The 20,842-nt window shown below is 50.6% G+C and overlaps 1 protein-coding gene across 1 annotated transcript; it reads right to left on the reverse strand.

The window, feature by feature from the left end:
• Nucleotides 1-4,316: 4,316 nt before the first annotated feature.
• On the reverse strand, nucleotides 4,317-18,830 carry OTUB1 (OTU deubiquitinase, ubiquitin aldehyde binding 1). The gene is made up of 7 exons (XM_075939089.1): nucleotides 18,687-18,830; nucleotides 13,176-13,237; nucleotides 10,250-10,348; nucleotides 9,550-9,668; nucleotides 7,171-7,255; nucleotides 5,467-5,661; nucleotides 4,317-4,690 (listed from the first exon to the last, which is right to left on the reverse strand). Exons 1-7 carry the CDS (start codon nucleotides 18,739-18,741, stop codon nucleotides 4,493-4,495), a joined length of 813 nt encoding a protein of 270 aa, XP_075795204.1. The 5' UTR covers nucleotides 18,742-18,830; the 3' UTR covers nucleotides 4,317-4,492.
• Nucleotides 18,831-20,842: the final 2,012 nt, after the last annotated feature.

The raw sequence follows: 20,842 nt of genomic DNA on the forward strand, positions 1-20,842 counted from the left end.
ATTCCCAGAGCATATCTCTTTAGAGAAACAGCCCACCTGGATTTCAGAACTGTCAGCAAGGAACACTCCACCTTTACCCCCGGAAAGCATTTCACTGACTAATTACTCAAGTGCACTCTAAGGAAAAGTGCCCTAGTGCCAGTCTGTGTAGACTCAATTCCACCCTGTGGACTGGTGACCTTTCTGTGCTAGACTGGAGTGCCCATTAAAGATTTGTTCCCCATGTAGCTACTTGCAGACTGTGTTTTAAGTCACCCCTTAACCTTTCCTTGGGCAAGTTAAATAGATGGAGTCTCACTAGAAGGCCTGTTTTGCAACCCTGCGATCATTCCCGGTGCTCTTCTCAGAACCCAACTGGTTTCTCAACAGCCTTCTTCAATTGTAGGCCCCAGAACAGGAGGCAGGATTCCAGCAGCTGCCAAATGCAAAGGTAAAAGGCTCAACCGGCTCCAGAATCCCCAGTTTGGGCATCCCAGGCTCACATTAGCTCTTCTGGCCACACAGATCTTGTGTTCAGTTAATTATGAACAATGAGCCACAAATCTATCAGTCATACTTCCCAGAAGCCCACCTCCACTGTGTGGCTACGTCTAAACTGGCATGATTTTCTGCAAATGCTTTTAATGGAAAAGTTTTCTGTTAAAAGTATTTGCGGAAAAGAGCGTCTAGATTGGCACGGACACTTTTCTGCAAAAGCACTTTTTGCGGAAAAGCGTCCATGCCAATCTAGACGTGCTTTCGCGCAAAAAAGCCCCGATCGCCATTTTCGTGATCGGGACTTTTTTGCGCAAAACAAATCTGAGCTGTCTACACTGGCCCTTTTGGGCAAAAGCTTTGCACAAAAGGGACTTTTGCCCGAACGGGAGCAGCATAGTATTTCCGCAAGAAGCACTGATTTCAGACAGTAGGAAGTCAGTGTTCTTGCAGAAATTCAAGTGGCCAGTGTAGACAGCTGGCAAGTTTTTCCGCAAAAGCAGCTGCTTTTGTGGAAAAATTTGCCAGTCTAGACGCAGCCTGTGTGTATGGCCTACACATTCTGCTCCTAGATGTAAACATTTGCATAGTTGGGTTATGAGCAGGCTCTCAAGACTATCCAAACAGTTCTCAATGGATGACCTGCGCCCTTATTTACCACTCCTGCATTTTTGTCAAGGCAGACTTTCACTGTGAGCTGGATAGAAGTGGTAGTTAGCATAGACCCAAGAACCAAGTCCTGCAGGACCGCACTGGAAGCAGACCCATTTACTGACTGTCCCCATCAGTTACATGGTGACACCCATTGGTGAGTTAGTTTTTAATTCCTGGCATGTGGGGCATGCTAACTCTGGATAGCTTGGGTTTTAATAGATTCAAATGCATTAAGGAAACATCTCCTACCGCAGTGCTGTTATCTTTACCAAAATTCCTCGAAATAAGGGAATGAGGTGGAAGCTATCTGCCAGGAACCTATGTTAACCCATGTTATGTTCTGCTCATTTAACTCGATCAAGTCACCTCTCTGCTGCTCTATTATCTTGCCTAGGATTGCTGGTAGGCCTATAACTCACCCTATTGTCCCATTTACCTCCCCTCTCCTTTTTTAAAAACTGGCATGTCATTTAGCTTTCTTCCAGTCTTCTGAAATTTCCTCAGTGCTCCAAGACTTAATCGAGAGTAACAGTGCCAGAGCTCGTCACCTAGCTCTGTTCAAACTTGCATCCCAGAGATCTGGACCTGCTGATTTTGTAAAATGACCGACTTCGCTAGTGTCTGAGCAGCCTCTGGAGAGCCCAGGAGCATGGGAAGGATACTGAGACTAATCGTCCTTTTTCCCCTCAAACACAACAAACATTGATTGTATGCTACTGGAAATACTACCACTTCCATCTAATAATGAACTGAAACCCTCCCAATTCTTAGTTCCAGGTACAGCTTTAAAAAAACCTCCATAGCTTGCTCCTTGGGGCTTACTTGATCAGTGTCCTACACTGCCTAGCTTAGGACTCACATTCATTACTGTCACCTTCTCTCTTCTTCCTCTGGTTATGATCTAGTGATTGCTGCCTTCAGTTCCCCTTTAAATGCTCTTAGCCAGCCCAGCCGTCTTCCACACATGTGGGCTTGCAGCTTTCTGGGCATCTCATAAGGTTCTTTTACCAATTAATATTTTTCTGATTAAATTTTTCCTTCCAGCTGATTTAATTAAAATTATTCTCAGCTGTGTGAAACTGGCATGCTGGGCACATGCAATTTGTAAATGTGATCAAGCTATGAGCACTTGTACCAAAGCTACCGATAACTGTTTGTTCTGTAGCCGTTCTGCTCTGTTAAGGTCTAAGAAAGAATTCTACCCCGGATTAGCTGCAGTGCCTTCTCATTTAAGATTAGGAAGCTGTCCTCTGCTGTTAAAAGGTACCAAGGCTGTTTTAGTACTGGCAGTGTGAGAACTCCAGCATACATTACAGAAGTCAAAATGACATCCCCCATGATCTCACAGGTTTCTGCCCTATTCAGCTGGACCTGAGCCAGGACCTGGATGATCTTGGCCAGCTGTGTGTGTGTACAGAGCCTGCCCCTCCTCCCCAAAAGCCCTGCAGCAGGAATTAATACAATGTGCTTTATTACTTGGGGAGGGGGAGTCAAAACACGGTGTGGGAGTTTACAGGGAAATGCTGAACTCTCATCGGTTTGCCAAGCAGAGCCAAGACACATCGCAATGTGAAAGCCATGCAATCTAGAACACTTTTTAGGCCACGCCTAACAAAACCGTGATCTGAAATCCACTTCTATATTCATAAACTGACTTAAATAGTCGGGCGGATGATGGCCCAGCTTTGCAGCACCATGTTGTGTGTCAGCTTGAAGGTTCCAAAGTACTTCCCTACTGCTCAGCTGAGTCCTGGAGGGAGCAGGAAGCTGGACTTGGTGCATGGTGCCAGTTTCTAGTGGGAGCAGGATCTTGCTAAGTCATCTTGTCCTGTTTGGTTTGTTCAGCTTGGATTTCTAGTTTGACACTCACAATTATCCATTTCTGAATAAAGGAGCCTCTTCTAGCTGACGATTTCCAAGGGTAGTAGTGAACTCACTGATGAGGGGAGGGGCTTCTGCCAGGTGTGCAGTCATGTGGAAGGAGTAGATCCTCCTGTAGGTAGAGCTCAACTGTTCCTGTGGGAGCACAAACTCTTACGGCCCTCACAAGGCGAGGTCTGAACGTAGGGCACATAGAAGTAACTGCAGGAACCTTACCTAGTAGCCTTGCTCTGTCTTGAGGGCTTGATGCATTTCCAACGTAAGCAAAGGAGCCTTCGCTATTTTCTAACAAATCTGAAAACAGCAGGCTCTGCAATAGCTCCCTGACATAATGAGCTCTCAGGATAGCCCAGCCCCTGAACACACCACCACTGCTGAGCTGTAAATTGACCCACATAAAGGCTCTGTTCTCTAATAAGTGAGGTCCACCTGGAAACACTGATTATAAATCAATGATTGCAATCAGCGCTTTCCACTGGGGCAATTCAAATCCAGGCATGCTGCATTGACACGACTGCCTACAGCCCAACTCTCTCTGCTGACTGGACACGGGGACGCTCCATCCCTCCCTCTGCCAAGCTAGTAAGGCGCCTCCACCCAACTTTCCAGAAGCAGGCCCGACTTGGCATCTGGGCCACTGGCAGGAGCTGGCCTGTCTCTCCATGTGTCCAATAGGCAAACTGCCACTTCCTCCCACACTGGAGGCACTTTGTCAAAATCCATAGAACTTCTTCAGAGCTCTGCCACGGGGCGGGGGCAGAGCAGCAAACCACAGAGATGTCGGGGCTAGATGAGGACCAAAAGACAGACTGACTAGCCACCCAGCTGGCAAGCTCCCTTCATCCTGAAGAATGAAGATGACGGTAGCATGGATAGGCATTTTCCAACTGCCACACACTCTGCTTTGCACTCTCAATACAGTTCTTTCAGGTGGCCTTTTCAGATGCAACTTCAATGTACTTCTCGGCCTTGCGGGCCCGCTGCCACAAGGTATCAGAGGAAAGGCAAAAACATTCAGGGCGTGTTCACCGAAGATTAGACGTGGCCTGGGTGAACAATGGCCTCAGCCACGTTCAGGGGTTCCCCCATGCCCCTCAGACACACAAGGAGCCACGGGATGATTGCAGCTCGAGGCTCCGCAGCAGCTTTCTTGGCTGGGTTCTCAGGCACTGTCCCCTGAAAGAGCCCGTGACAGGCACTGGCACAGAGAAAACTAGACAACAGAGTACATGGGACCACAGGCAGGGTCGGGGCAACCACAGTGAACTGCTTCTTGCAACCTGAACAAATCCACCAGACAAGTGGGCTCCATTCACCAGCATCCCCTTTAATAAAACACAGAAGGGCGAGTGTAACAACGGAAAACAAAGAGCGAGATCAGGGCACGAGATTACCATTTACAACCACAGAGACTGCCGGTGGGAGCAGGGCGGGGGGCCTGTGGAACATCTGCAGGGAGGGAACAGAGGCAGCTGGCCAGCACCTATTTATACAGGATGTCGTAGTGTCCCGGTCTGTACAGTAGATACACCTTAGGCTCCGAGCCCTCTGGGAAGACATGGGGGTTGGTGCCTCCACCCTCACCCCGGTCCATGTACTCCACCAGGATAGACACGTTCAGGGCCTGAGCCAGGGCGATGATGTGGATGTGGTCACTCTCTTTGCACATGGGTTCCACCTCCTGGAAGGGATTGAGAGGGAGGCAAAACAAGCACACAGAAGATTAAAGTCCAGGTGCTGACTGAGGGCACCGTGCCCCTCTCCCCGCTCCACACAGCCAGGGGACTCACCTAGGATATTACTAACATCCTGCCTCAGCTGGAGTTCAACAGGCCCCACCTCCAGGAACCTACCTCTGGCTCCTATGCCAATCACAGGTTGGCAAACCTTCCCACCCCCAGCTGCCTATCCAATTGCCCAGGGTGCTGCGCCCCCTCCCGCCACACAGGGGATCCCCCCAGGGGAATTAGCTAGGGATCTGAATGAGATCATGAATCAGCTGGTTCTTAGCACCCTCTCTAAATGGACAGGGGTTCCCCCCCAAGGAACAAGCTAGGAATCCTACTCAGATCACACACTGATTATTTCCAGGGGCAGGGCTTGTCCCATCTCCTGCCCCAGGAAACAACTGCATGTGGATGCTACTGAGATCATGAGGTCACTGGGTTTCAGCACACACACACCCCTGCCTAATTCCCCTCAGATCACAAGTCGCCTGGGCCTCAGCCTCGCTACCGAGAAATGTCCTCGACACAGGGAGGAGTTGGGTTGTAGCTCCAAGCTACACTCCATGACAGTTTAGGAGGAACGAAGCAAAATCGTACCATGGATCCTTCACCCTCCCCTCCCAACTCCTCGTGCTCAGTGTGGTGTTGGCACAGGTATGAGACACAGCAGGGAGGGCAAACTCTAGGATCGGAACCTACTACCCCCTACAGTCCCGCGAGCTGCCCCTACCTGCTGGCAGAACTCCTTGATGCTACGGCCGCCCTCAATGAAGTGCTCGAAGAACTTGCTCTCACGCTGTAGGTAGCCAGAGGTCAGCAGTCTCAGGTACACCACCAGATAGTCGGAGGTACTCTGGTCGTTGAAAGAGGCCAGGAGCTCAGGCACCGTGGTCTGCTTTTCCACTTGCTCTATCAGGTCCATGAACTGCAGGGCACAAGAAAGAGTGTCAGAGGCAGCCCCTTTGCTTCACCACCCCTCCCACCACCATGAGCTCTGAGTCAGACTAAACAGGCTGGACTCTGGTCAGTGGCACTAGCATGAGCTGGTGTCCTCATCCTAAGGCAGTGGTCACCAACCAGTGGATCAGGATCTACTGGTAGATCTTGGAGCCTCTGACAGGTGATCCTGACTGGTTTGGCCGGGAAGCTATCAAGTGCTGGCACTTCAGCTGCTCCCCCCCCTCCCCCCTGTCATGCTGCTTCTGCCCTCTGCCTTGGAGCTGCTCCTTGGGAACCTCCTGCTTGCTGTGCAGCGTGTGAGAGGGAGAAGAGGGGAGGCGCTGATGTCAGGGTGTCCCTCCTCCCCCCACTCCTGTACCCTGTCTCCACACAGAGAGAAGGGGATGGAGGGAGCTTGGCAATACAAATCTGTCACGCTCACACACTGTGTCTGTCATTCTCACAAACACACACTCATCTCCCAACCCAACACACATGTGTTTTTGTTGTTACTTCTTTTATTACTTGCAAAGTGGGTTATTTTTGGTTTTTGACTGGTCTGTGCATTTCATCATTTTCATTTCTCTCTTATGCTTACATTTAATTCTTTGAGTGGTGAGTTCTAAAATGCCTAACCTGGCATGGCTGGAGTAGTTATCCCTATGGTAATTGCTGCTCCTGGAAGTGGCTGGCATGTCCATCCTGCAGCTCCCAATGATCAATAAAAGGGAACCATGTCCAGTAGAAGCTGTGGGCTCAGTGTCTGTAGATGAGGGGCAGCACAAGGCGCCATGGCTGTATGTGCCAGCTGCTTTCAGGAGTGGTGCAGGGCCAGGGCAGGAGTAAGCCTGCCTTGACCCCGCTGCTCCACCACCCAGAAACAGTCTCAGTTAAACTGTGCCCAGCCAGAGCCTGCTTCCTGAATCTCTGTTCCAGTCCTGAACCTCCTCCTGCACCCAACCTCCTGCCCCAGACATGAGTCCCCCTGCACCCAAACTCCTTTCCAGAGCTTGCACCCTGAAACCCCTCCTGGACCCCAATCCCCCACCCTGGGCTAAGCCCTGAGCCCTGCTCACACTCTGAACCCCTTGGCCCAAGGCCAGAACTTGCACCACAACCCCCTACCTCAGCTTGGTGAAAGTGAGTGAGGATGGGAGAGGAAAGGGGATGGAGTGAGCAGGGTAAGGCCTCAGAGAAGGGGTGGAGCAGGGGCAGGGCCTCAAGGAAGAGGTGGGAAGGAAGTAGAACAAGGGTATTTGGGTCTGAGGTAGATCTTACATTGCATTTAAATTGAAAAAGTGATCTTGTGGTGAAAAAGGTGGAGACCACGGTCCTAGGGAAACCGAGGGCCTAACTGAGGAGCAGGGGGGAAGCGACCCAGAGAGCCTGCAGGAAATCCAAGAATCGAACGCAAGTCTCAGGAGTACCAATCTGCTCTGATCATCCCGTCCTATCCAATGAGATCTTCCCCATCCCACAGGGAAATGGTACTCACCGTGTTATGGAAATCCTCGATTGTGAACTCTGTGAAGCCCTGGGACACCAGGTCCTCCTTGCTTTTGGCAGAGATCTCCTTGAACCTGCATAAGATGGAATGAGACAGGCGTCAAGGAGGAACGTCATCGAGTTTACAGCTAGAAGGACCATCCTATCATCTAGTCCAGGGGTCTCCAAACTTTTCAGCCCGAGGGCCGCATTAACTATCAAACAGCAGTTCAGGGGCCGACTACACACTTGAGGTCCAAATAAAAAACAATCAAAACATGGATGTTGTTTTTAATTATTTATTTAATATTATTTTATTCAGTTATTATTTAATAACACATTGATACACTACTAAAAAGTAAGCAGCGAATAAGGTTTTGCAATGTAATGATCGGTTGGAAAACATAACGCACTACTGCGTGCCTCTATTTTAATTCGGTAAAAACATAACATCCACGTAAGCGGCGGCTGATCTTGGCAGGATACACGTAAATTTCCGTAATTTTTTTTCCGTAGACAAAAAGGTCTCCACGGGCCGGATGAGAGGGCCTCGCGGGCCGCATCCGGCCCGCGGGCCGTAGTTTGGAGACCCCTGATCTAGTCAGACTTCCTCTGTATCACAGGCCACCAGCCCCACCGCAACAGGGACGGCTTCTGAGCACAGCACTGCCTCCCTGAGTCGTGCCAGGTCAGGTGAGACATCACACACCAATCTGGATACTCCTGCTCTGGAGAAATCCCACACAAAGCACATAACCAAGCACCATGTCCAACCAGCGCTCCTGCCAGCCCCAGTGACTGATCCACCACCACTATCTCCAGCTCCTTCCACTCTGCCAGGACCATCAATTTGTTCACCTGGCCCTGTGCATTCCAGGAAGTCTGTCCCCTCTTTTGCCCATGGCTGACCTCATGTTGTTGAATGCTGGCTCACCTCCACCCCATTCCTTCAGGCACCTTTCAGCAGCTGTTTTCTGCAGGATGAGCATCTCCCTCCGTTCTCTGCCAGCCCCTTTGGACAAACTCTCAGCTCTCCTGGTCTTCTTCTACCCCGCACTGCCAGCTCCGACAGCCTCGCCCTACCAGACCTCTTTGGACCCCAAGAGTACGTCTACATTGCAGAGCTTAATTCGAAATAAGCTACGCAAATTGAGTTATGTCAATTGTATCTTATTTCAAAATAGGGAGTGTCCACACAGCACTTATTTCGAGATAGAGCCCTCTTCCTCCGACTTCCCTTATTCCTAGTACAAGGAGGGTTACAGGAGTTGGAGTAAGAAGTCCTCCAGCTTGACACTATTTCAAAATAACTGCCTGCTGTGTACACACGGAATAAGTTATTTTCAAAAGTGTTGCAGTGTCTCTCCTGCCTGGCTGTATAACCTGTACCATCAGCTGTCTGATCCAGCTGATCCCTTGTTCTACTACCCATGGGAATTGCCAGTGCCTGGCAACTGTTGTGCTTGGCCATACTGGACTGCCTGGAATCTCTGCACTGAGGTGCCTGCTTCACTGCTCTTCTCTGTGTACAAGGAGCCTCTTCCCATTTCCACCCTGGTGGATCCATCACCCCCTCTGGTCCATACAGGTGCCTCTTCATCCACTGATGATGCTCTTAGCCCACCCATGCTCTCTCTCTCCCCCAGTGACCACATGCAAGTTAGGACTTGCTTCAGCGCATGGCTACAGTCCTCAATCTGCCTGTTGAAAATTCCTGCAACCTCAAGGGCCCCTCCCACACTCCCCTCCCTACTCATGATGCTCCTGTGCAGCCAGCCCAAGCTGTTTGGCACACCTCCGGCTCTGCCTCCAAGCACAGCCTTTCAAGGAAGAGAAAGGAAAAGAGTGCTGCTACTTTGTGCCTATTAAGGACATGGACTTTCTCTTCTACAGCCACCCCCAATATGCAGGTGGTATAAGCTGTGATCAAGCTGGCCTGCCAACACTTCCCTTCCATGCCACCTGACTAGGCCACCCTGCAAGGTCTATTCCTCTACTGGCCTCCAAATTTATAGGACCAGCTACCAAGGATTTCCTTTCATACTCTAAGCTGGTAGACTTTAAAGCCTTTCTCCCCGGGAAAAACAATAGCTCACCACCTCCATTGGTTGTCCTTCCGATCCCATCCCTGAGCTACATAACAAATGCACCCGCAGCGCCCACCTGACTCCACCATCACCCATGTTCACACAACCACCACGCGTCACTGCTACAGCTACTTCTTCCACGACCGCCTTTCCATAACCTCCTCCCAAGCAACTCCTTCCTCAGTAGCTGAGAGCCCTCCCCACCTTTCCCTCCACCAGTCATAGACAGCTGGCGTCTCCTCACTGCCCTCCTACCACACTGATGCCCCTAGACTCTAGTCTTCTGTGGGACCCCAGCCTACCGTTGCAGCTCCTTGCTGTCCTCCAGCAGGGCCTCCAGGTGCGAGAAGCCAAACGCTCGGTAGAAGCAATTGCCGTCGGGCCGCGTCTTCCGAATATACGAGTACTTTTTGAGCAGGTCCTGAGCAGTGGGGAGGGGCACAATTATTCCCTCATATGCAAAGGGGCTGGGGAGTTAGTGTCTGATAGTGCCACATAAATTCTACATGTTATTACACTTCCACTCCTGCCAAAGCCTGTTGAGACTGGAGGGAGCACCTGGGGGAAGGCCCAATTCGGGGAATGAGGAACAGGTAATTTAGGGAGGGGAGCTTGATGGACAATGCTGAGGAGGGGCAGGATTTAGTGGGTAGGAGCAGAGAGGCTGGGGAACTACATGGGCAGAGAACCCAGGATTTTCAGTGGGAAGTGAATCTAGTGAAGGGAAACTGAGGAATGGTGGGGGAAAGGGAGGGCCAAGATTGAGGGGGTGCGAGGCAGAGCTCGCAGAGAGGCTGGGGGACTATGGAGGGAGAAAGGGCTGGCATTTAGGTGTCAGGGTGAGGCAGGCTGGAGCCTGCAATTAATCGGAAATGGGGAAGCCAGGGGGAACAGGGGATCTAGGGCGATCTGGCAGAGGGACTAAGGAGGAAAGACCTGGAGGTGTGGGGCTGGGACTGGGTGAGGAGGGTCCCAGATTAGAGAGTACCCGGCTGCCTCTACCTTGATCTTCTGTTGATAGATGTGATCGTCCTCTGCGTACTCTTTGTACAGAACCGACAGCTCCAGTCTGTCCGACACCAGGGGGTTCTGGACGGCGATCTGAAAGGACAAAAGGAGACATTGAGAGACTAGAGAGAGGAAAGCGACAGCTGGGGCTCCCCAACCTCGCTATGGATGCACCCCAAACTAAAAGAGACACAAGGCCTGCTGCAGGAGACCTAGAGCTGACTACACTGCCTCATGGGAACTGTAGTCTGGCTACCTCATGCCCCCATTCCCTTCCATAGGCCAGGGGGCCCCCGCTGATCTACATCTCTTACTAATGCCTTCACCTTCTTGCCGAGCCCCTGCCGTGCCTCTTGGGAATTGTAGTCCAGAGGAATCATGCACCTATTCTCCACTTCAGGCTTCTGGGTTGGCGCACTCCTCCCACCATGGACCACAGTCCGCCTCTACGCAAGGGGATGCAACAGCCCTGGTGCACCACGGGAGATGTAATTCAACTAGAAAGCCCAAACACAGAGAATGGGAGCACAAGGCACCTTCAACTCCCATGAGGCACTGCAACAGCATTTCACAATCAAAACCTTTCAGTTTATGGACATTCAGGATGGAGTTTTTGTCAGAAAAACAAATGCACAATGTTTTTCCTAGAGAGGAGGAAGTTACTCACCTGCCACTAGAGGTTCTCCAAGATGTGTGGCCCCTATATATATATATTCCACTGAGCATTTTTGCAAGTGTCATGTGTCCACAGCTGAAGATTTTCAAGAATAGTTGTGTCTGTCAGCCCACACATTCACCTTGTTTCGCCTCATAGTTTTATGCGAGATGATAAAGCCGTGGTCCCCAACGCGGTGCCCGCGGGCGCCATGGCGCCCGCCGGGGGATTTCTGGGCGCCCGCTGAAACATCTGGGCTGGCCCCGCCCCCGGCGCGCGGCACATGCATGGTGCCGGCTCCAGGCGCGGGACGCATGGGCGGCCCCTCCCCTGGGCGCGCGGCACATGCGCAGGGCCGGCCCGAGGCGCGTGGGCGGCCCCAGCCCCGGCCCCAGGGCACATGTGCGGTGCTGGCCTGGTGCGCGTGGCTCGTGGGCGGCCCCGGGTGCGTTGCCAGCCCCTGCCCCGGGCACGCGGCACATGCGCAGTGCCGCCCCCGGGTGCGCGGCTCGTGCGTGGCCCCACCCCCGGGCGCGCAGCTCGTGCGTGGCCCCGCCCCCGGGCGCCCGGCAGCCACGCAACGTTGGGGACCACTGTGATAAAGGATGCCATGGACAAGGAGGACAGGAAGTGGAATACAGATCTGGACCACACTTCTCAAAATACCCTCAGTTACAGGTAAATAACCTCCATCCTTCAAAAGAGACAGTCCCTATTATATTTGCCAGAGGGAGATTAACAAGCAGTACTTAATTTGGAAACAAATTAAGAGGAAGGGAGTGGAAGGGCTGAACTGAGGACAGCCAAGCCAAACGAAGCATCTGTCAGAGTCTTGTACCACGGTGTAATATGAAGCAAAGGCACATTGACCCCAATGCCACATAGCCACTTGGCATATGCCCGAATGCAGCATATGGTGATGGGTGACTGCAGTCAATGCTTGCGCTCTTGAGAAATGGCCGCTCACACTGAGGAGAGGAGACAGTCCCAATAACAGAATGTAAAATACCCTGAAATCCACTGTGTGGAGATCGCTTGCCCCTAAGTCTTTCAGTACAGTAACAAGTCTGGGGGTTTCTAGAATGGTCTTGTCCTCTGCAGGCAGAATGCCAGGACCCTGTGGATGTTGATGAAGCACAGGCACCGCTCCTCCACTGAGGCATGTGGCTTCGGAAAGAGAGCCATTAAGTATATGGGTTGACTGAGTTGAAAGCAGAATACAACTGTTGGCAAAAACTCAGGGTGCAAGCGCAGGGAAATTTTGTCCTTATGTAACATGGTGAATGGAGTGTCTGCCATGATAGCCACAGTGAACCTACTCTTTTCACAGAAGGAATAGCTTCATGGAAAGGAGGGACAGGGAGCAGGAAGCTAGTGACTTGAAGGGCAACTTCATTACTGTTGAGAGAACAAGGCTGAGGTCCCATTGGGGAGCACCAGGTTGAACAGATGAAATGGTTCTGAGGAGGCCCTTCCAAAACCTGGCAGCCAATGGCTAGGCATGAATGGAATGCCCTTCCACAGGGGAGTGGAGTGCAGATAACTGTTATGTGGACCTGAATGGAACTGAGAGCAAATCCCAACGTCTTCACGGATGGAAGGTAGTTCAGAAGAAGGGGAGGGGCCCAGGAGGAGAAGCATTTCCATTTGGCCTCTCCCCACTGGCTGTGGCCGCTCCACACCAGGACCGGGAGACTGGGGGAAGGGATACCTTTCCCCTCAGCTATGGCAGCTCCATGCAGGACCTGGCGCCTTTCCCTCGGCCACAGAACCTAACCGGAGCTGCCCCAGCATTTGGGGGGGGGGGGGGGGGGGTGGACAGACGCCACTTTCTGGGCCACCACTCAGCCTAGCATGAACCTGCCCCAGTCAGGGAACAGGTATCCATCCCCCAGTTGTGCCCAGTGGAGCTGCAGCGGCCATGCAAAGGCACCTCTCACCTGGCCCCAAGCTACTGTGGTGAGAGGACTGGGGGTTGTCTTCTCTCCTTGGGACAGCCTGCACCCCAAAACCCCTCATCTCTGACTCCAGCCCAGTGCCTGCATCCCCAGCCAGAGCCCTCATCCCACAACTCAACCCTCTGCCCTACTCCTGAGCCCCCTCCTCCAGCCCAAACCTTCAGCGCCACCCCGAACACATACTGTCCGTGTGCAGAATGACTTTTGTTATGTGTTACATCACCTCCATACTGGAGCACATAACGGAAGTGGACATAAAAATGAGAGAGAACACTGCCCTGCACCCAACAACCCTCTGGAAGCTCACCTCCTGCTGGATGCGATCCTGCTGAGCCATGATGGCTTCATCATATGCCAGACAGTTAACTCCTGGAAGAGAAGAAGAGATGGAATGAGCTGGTTATCCCACACCAGCTGCACCCTTCCCTCACGGTGGGGGTACAGACACTGCCCAAGATTATCATCTGCATGGCTGGAGAGGGAAGGCTGGTCCTTCAGATCAGGTCACTGGGCTGAGACTCAGGAGATGTGGGTTCAGTTTCTGGTTCGGACATAGCATTTGAGCAAGTCCTTTAATCTCTCTGAGCCTCCATCTTCCCTTGCTGCAAAACGGGCTAATTACCCTTTCTTTGCTATTACGCTGTGAGCTCTTTGGGGACACAGGTCTCACTAGGTATCTGCAGTGGCCCGCATGAGGGGTTCCATGATCTCCATCAGCAGAGGTGGAGGGATCCTGCCCAGATCCCAATCCAGCAGGCTTTTCTCCCCCTCTCTGGCTCAGAGAGACTTGCACAGCACTCAACAGAACAGGGCCCTCAATCAAGGTCAGAGATCAGTTCATGCATTGTATTGCCAAAATGACCCATTTCCCTTTGAGGGTTAATTTTACAGTTCCAACAGCAAATATTCTCCCAAAAAAAGGTAGAGCAAATGGAGTAAACCCAATGCAAAGAAGCCAGCACTGACCCGCAAGCCGAGACACCAAACAGAGCTTCCTTTACAAATGCCTTCTGTAAAGTAACAGTACTCAGTAGCTGTGACTAAGCAATGCAGCTCTCTGTGCAGCTCTGGTAAATGGCCTCTGGAGAGGTCAGAAAAAGTCCTTTTGACCCTAACTCATTACAGACACAAGGGGCTCTTTTGCAGACAGAAACCGAAGCTGTGAATGCCTCTAGGTGAATCCAGTGTGGTTTTGCTATTACAGGCTTTGCAGATATTAATGTCACACCCCTAGCTTCCAAACAGCCACACTTCTGTCCAAAAGAGTTTGGCACAATTAGCAGCTAAAATGTTGATGTTCGTGTTGATGCACAGCGGTTGTGTCACTTTAAGTAAAGGCACCAATTTTTACCAGGCTCTGTGATTAACCATTAATATAAACTCGCCTGCAAAGTGATGGATTCTCCATGTCAGTTCCAAACTCTTTCTGAAAGAGGCTTGAGTCAAATATAAGCAACTGGGCTCCATGCAGAGGAAAGTGGATGAAATGGCCTGGCCTGCCCTATACAGGAGCTTAGATCAGAGGAGCTCATGGTTCCTTCATGCCTTGTACTCTATGAATCTCAAACTACACCAGAATAGCTAGAGCAGCGCAATCCCTAGCATGGAGGCAGTTATACCAGTATACCGATGCTTTACACTGGAATTTATTCCTGGACAGAAGACTCAAAGGGACCTCTTGGGTCATGGCAGCCAGACTATGCTAGCACAGACAGCCCTGTCATATCATCCGACTTAGAAAAATTATCCAGATCCACATTCAAACTAGTTGGATTGTTTGGCACCCACTACTCCTAAGGGAGGCTGATCCAGAACCTCCCTCCTGTAATGAGCAAAAACCTTTTCATTTCCAGCCTCCATCAATTCCTGTCTAATTAACCCCATCTGTTCTGTGCTAACACTGTCCTTTAGCTTCAGTAGCTCTTCTCCTCCCTGGGGTTAACCCCTGGTGTATTTACGGAACACAGCCAGATCCTCCCTCATCCTTCCTCTGGCTAGGCTAAACAATGGGACTGTAAAAATCACCAAAATCACAGGGAAACTTGGGGGCGAAGTTGGATTAATCCCTCCTCCTGGCCTAAAAAAAAACCCTATGAATAATAAGCAATAATGAGTTAGCTGAAATTATATCAACTCATTGAGCTAGATACTTAACTTGTGTTAATGACCCTAGCTCAGCTTGCGTCTCCAGAGCTAATGCAACGTACACCGGATGTGGATCTGGCCCATTGAAACTGCTCTCCTGTCCTCCCTCAATCTCCTCTATATCCAGCGATGCAGATGTCATCCCCACGTTTGCAGATGGAGAAACTAAGGGATAATGATTTTGAGCCAAACTTGGAACCCAAAACCCTACTGAGAATCATCTCAAACAAGTCCCTCAAAGAAGGTAACTTTGAGGTGTAAACAGCCCCATTTATCACTACTGCTAGTTCACCTCTCAGTCTTGTTCAAAGACAGAGATGAGCGCTGCCAGCTCCGCAGGAAGATGAGAAAGCAATCTGGGCCGGTTCCATTGCATACATCACCAGCAGATGGGAGTGCAGCGTCTGACTTCCAGCCCAAAGGCATGTTTCCCTGCTTAGGCAGTACAGATCCCTGGTCTTGCTCATAAGAACATAAGAATGGCCAACTGGGTCAGACCAAAGGTCCATCCAGCCCAGTATCCTGTTTGCCGACAGTGACCAATGCCAGGTGCCCCAGAGGGAATGAACCGAACATGTAATGATCAAGTGATCTCTCTCCTACCATCCATCTCCACCCTCTGACAAACAGAGGCTAGGGGACACCATTCCTTACCCATACTGGCTAATAGCCATTAATAGACTTAACCTCCATAAATTTATCCAAAGGCCAGGTACTACAGGGTGGAAAGTACCACGTGGGGTGCACACACACCCATTTTCCTCCGCCCACTTGCACCAATGGACAAAGTGACACAAATCAGACATCAAAAATAGTAACAAACATAAACCTGTAGGGGATTATTTTACCTCCCCTGGACATTCAATAAAGGATTTAAAAGTTGCCATCCTTCTAGAAAAGAATTGTATTACCTGATTGCAGAGGGAGACAGCTGAACTTGGGAGTTCATTTACAAATTCAACACTGTCAACGTAGGCTTGAATAAAGATCTTAACTGGCTAACATCCCACAAAGGCAACTTCCCTGCTTTTGATATTTGCCTCTCCACATCAAATGCTGTGAATGAGACACATCCATCCTGACTTCATTCATTAACATTGGTCCTTCAATTGACAGGTAACATCTTTTGCTGTTATATATACCCCAGATTCTGAAATTTCCACTCCAACTCATCTGATGAAGCGGATTTTACCCTAATAAATGTGTTAGAGTATGTCTACCCAGCAACACTATTTCAAAATAACTTCGTCTGCGTCTACACAGCAGGCAGTTATTTCAAAATAATGTTGAAATACAGTCAAGCTGGAGGGCTTCTTACTCCCGACTCCTGTAACCCGCATTGTACGAGGAGTAAGGGAAGTCAGAGGAAGAGGGCTCTATTCAGAAATAAGTGCTGTGTAGAAACTCTCAATTTCAAAATAAGCTATGCAATTGAAGTAGCTCAATTTGCATAGCTTATTTTGAGTTAAGTCCTGCACCCTTAGTCTCTAAGATGCCACAGTACTACTTGTTGTTTTTAAAGTTACAGACTAACACAGCTATCCCACTGAGACTTTCTACAAGAGTCTTCCCCAGAGCAGATCCAGGCAGACCACGGCCCTTTTTTAATCAACAGAACCACCTGGAAGAAATTCCAGAACTTTTCCTACTGATGTGAACCAAGCAGACTCTACTGGGGACAGCTCAACCAAAATAGTTTTTATGTTGTAACAAAGAATTTAAACTGTGTCTACTGATAACATTCTAGGGGAAGAGACTGCAATTAAGAGGGGAAAGGGTAAGTCTGGTTTTTTCCCCCAAGGCATCCCAAATGCCCCTTGTTATTCAGAGCAACTTTTTCTAACAGTCCCCCCCCCCCCCCCCACCTTTAAACAAATAATACATTATTTATTGCTCTCAGGTAAGGATAACCCAAGCAAGGTTTTAAGCCAAACCATCTGGGATGCTTGATGGGAGTGGGGGAATGTGGAGTGCTGAGCTTCAGGGAGGTAGGGAAGTAACTGGACAGTACTAGGAGCTGTGTTAAGAGGCAGGCACACCAATGGGAGATTTAGGACTCCCTTGCCACACATGATTTGGTTTGAAGGTTCTTTTCCTCACCCACCCACACCAAGTTTCCTAAGCCTCATCACATGGTAATAAGAGACATGCAATAGAGGGAATGTCTTCGGGGGCCAGGCCAGGATCCTGCTTCCCATGGAAGTCAGGGCTGGGCTGGGCATGATCCCTGCCAATGGGAGGTGGAGTGGGCTGACATGAACTGCAGGAAGGTTGGAATGCAGGGGCCAAGACTCTAGATCTCAAGGCACAGATGGTGGAATCTTATCCCCGATAGAAATGGTGGTAGAGAGAGCGATCCAGTCCCTGAGAGGAGCTGCAGTGGGTGGGATGCCTACAGCCAGTGAATGAGCAGAGTGGGTGGGAATTCTCATTGCCAGGTTTGGAGGGGGGCACATCTTCGAATGCAATGGCACAGGGCAGCCTATGGCATGGGTTATAAAGAGATTGGGGAATCCTGTATCATATGGGCAACCACAACTCTAGGCCTCAAGGCACAGATGGGGCTGGATCCTGCCTCAAGAGGGTAGAGTGGGTTGACTGCTACCATTGCAGGAGCAGGGCAGAACTGGTTGATGCACAGTGCAGGAGGAGGAGCAGTAGGCCTTAGAGCACTTCCTGGAGAATCCTGCCTTTGGGGTGTGAAGGAATCCCTGTATACTTGGAAAAAGAAGGAAGTTGGGGTAACCTTTTCCATGGGGATTATGGGAGGGGGGGAAATCAGGTATGGGGAGGCGGAATTTGCTGATTGTGCATGGGGTCAGAGAGCAGCTTCCAGAAAAGGAGAAAGATCTTGTGTGCTGGGGGGTTGCCTGAGATTTGGGGTGAGGAGAGGACTTTCCTGGAGGGATTGGGAGGAGGCAGATCCTTTGTGTGTGTGAAGGCAAGGGGAGGAATTGCCTTTGATGAAAGCTGGAAACGGTGGGAGGAGGAGGGTGCAGTTCCTAAAGAGAAGGCAAGGCAACTGTCTCCTATGGTGGAGAAGCATGTCTGGGATTTGGGAAGAAATCTTTTCTCTGGACTTTGGAGAGAGGGGAGCAGCTCCTTGCGAAGAGGCGGGGGTGAGGGGGGGGTCTTGACCCTTGGGGAAAGGCTGGGGGGGGATGTGGGTCCTACAGAAAAGAGGGAGCGGAGGGTAGGTGAGTGAGTCAAGGGAAGAAATCTTCTCTCTAAAACCCGGGGGAGCCAGTTCTGGGAAGGGGTGACCTGGGGCAGGAGTTTCCTATGGAGATGCTAGCAGCAGCAGGAAGGCAGAACCAGGGAAGGAGTTTCGTGTAGGGGGCTGGGCGCTGGATTCGGGGCGAACCTTGTCTGTGGAGGTTGAGGGGGGAGGGGTCCTGACCCGGGGGAGGGGAAGCCAGGCCTGGGGAGGGACAGAGCCTGTCAGGAGGCGGCGGATCGGGCGGGGGGTTCTCTCCGAGGGGGTCCCCGCGCCGTCCTGCCCCGCCCTCTGTTCCAGGGCAAGGCCGCTCTCGGCCGGGGGCCCTTGTCCCGGCCCGCGGGGGGCGGCAGAGCCTTCCCTCGGGCTGGGGTCGGGGGTATTGCCGGGGTCGGGGCCGCCCCTCTCCCCTCAGTGCGTTTTGGGGGGCTCCCCGGCCGCCCCTCCCCCCATTACCATCCGTGTCCCCCCCCAGCGGCTCCGGCTTCTGCAGAGGGTCCTCCGCCGCCATCTTGGAGCTGCAGCCCGCACCCAGCAAGCGCTTCCGGGGCACATCGGGTCTACGACGGAAGCGCTTCCTCCCAGCAACTGCCACTAAACCCTTCCCCCACGTAGCAGCACAAGCCCAGGCTAGGCCACTGGTGGGGATGGAAGGAGGGGTGGGCGAGCCATGGGAACAGTATGACACCCCATGCAACGTAGGCATGTGTGGTGATGTCATTGTGTTACATCATAGCATCCCACTCAAGCCTCTCTTCTGTTGCTATGACACCATAGCGACCTCATGCAACCTATCATTGATGTGCCATTGTGATGTCATCACATAACCTCAGGGGCCTCACATCAATCCACCATCGCCTGTCGCTATGAACCCTCCAGTGTCACCACAGCAGCTTCATATCCACCCTATCAGCATGTCACATTCCAAGGACACCCTCCAGTGACATCACAATAGCTTTGCATCACCCCCATTCTTGTGCCCTTGTCATATAATCACATGACATCATAAAGGACCTTATGACAACATACCTTCATGCCATTAAAGCAACCTTGCAACAAAACACCATAACTGCATTCTTATAACATCATCATTCAACATTGCAATAGCCTAATACACCTTCCACAGGCTGTGTTGCTATAACCTCATGTGGCACCACACCACTTTGCATTTACCACCATTAGCATAGCACTTTGCTAGGATGTCATCATGTGATATCATGGCAGTCTATTGTCAACCCACCATCACATCATTATGCAACATCACAACAGGCTCTCTTGACCTGACTGTCACATCTCACTGTGAGGTTATTGCATGTTATGAGATCATGGGTTCACCCAGCCTCGGCTCCTGCTTCATTATGACATTGTATCTTTCTTCCATCAGCCCATCATTCCAGCACTGAATGATACACCTTCAGCCTCGCTAGGGCAATGGATCAGCATTCTCATCATGCCACCCACCAATACCTGCCAATTGTCAGGGAAGCTAATGGTCCAAGCAGTAAGCCAAATTCCATAAACGCTCACTCAAAGAACACCGGCACTATAATCACCAACAACCCCAATGTTCAGCCGGGTGATTTCTATGTCATTGGACCAGCTCTATGCATGTTACAACTCAAAGTGGAGGGTTTATCAGTTGCCAAATATGATTTACTCAGCATTATTGCTCATTGATGTACTATTGACATAATTTGCTTGCAAGAGACACAATAGCAACGGCCAAAGCTGGGTGTTACAGTTTTGATGCCTGCAACCTGTTGTGCCACATGACTCCACCCGAAATATGGCTGAACCACACACATTGGCTACATCTAGACTGACATGATTTTCCGGAAATGCTTTTAATGGAAAAGTTTTCCGTTAAAAGCATTTTCAGAAAAGAGCATCTAGATTGGCACGGACGCTTTTCCACAAAAGCACTTTTTGTGGAAAAGCGTCCATGGCCAATCTAGACACGCTTTTGCGCAAAAAAGCCTCGATCGCCATTTTCACGATTGGGGCTTTTTTGCACAAAACAAATCTCAGCTGTCTACACTGGCCCTTTTGCGCAAAAGGGACTTTTGCCCAAATGGGAGCAGCATGGTATTTCCGCAAAAAGCACTGATTTCTTACAGTAGGAAGTCAGTGCTTTTGCGGAAATTCAAGCGGCCAGTGTAGACAGCTGGCAAGTTTTTCCGGAAAAGCATCTGATTTTCTGGAAAAACTGGCCAGTCTAGACACAGCCATTCAGTCTGACACTGCAGATGCCATTTAGCTGATGTCCACTAATTCTTTGACACCATCCAGGCTGCAATTTCTGGCTGGCAAATATTTACAAGCAGCCAAGTGTCAACAGGAACCAACAGATTCTATCAAGTCTGCCACATCCAGCTGTCTATATCAGAGATTTCTACAGCCATCACACAGACTGGGGGTATAAGGAGATTGACACTAATGGTAGACAACTTGCAAATGGTCTGGCTAGATCACCAGGCTTTAAGGGTGGAAAAGTTGAATAAATGCCTTGATGCATCTTTAGTATCTATGGTGCATTAATTGATTTTTTTTAAAGTAAGGAAACTTGTGCCTATTTTATGTAAATTAAGATAGTTAAACATAGCATTTATCTT

Source organism: Pelodiscus sinensis, chromosome 11 (assembly GCF_049634645.1).
Source record: "Pelodiscus sinensis isolate JC-2024 chromosome 11, ASM4963464v1, whole genome shotgun sequence".
NCBI classification, from domain to species: Eukaryota; Metazoa; Chordata; order Testudines; family Trionychidae; genus Pelodiscus; species Pelodiscus sinensis.

Coding starts and splice junctions, on each gene's coding strand:
- OTUB1 (XM_075939089.1), bottom strand. CDS start 18,741: ATGGCGGCGGAGGACCCTCTGCAGAAGCCGGAGCCGCTGGGGGGGGAC. Junction 7,256..9,549: donor GACAGCAAGGAGCTGCAACG/GTAGGCTGGGGT, acceptor CATCTTATGCAG/GTTCAAGGAGATCTCTGCCA. Junction 4,691..5,466: donor TCAAGGAGTTCTGCCAGCAG/GTAGGGGCAGCT, acceptor AATCCCTTCCAG/GAGGTGGAACCCATGTGCAA.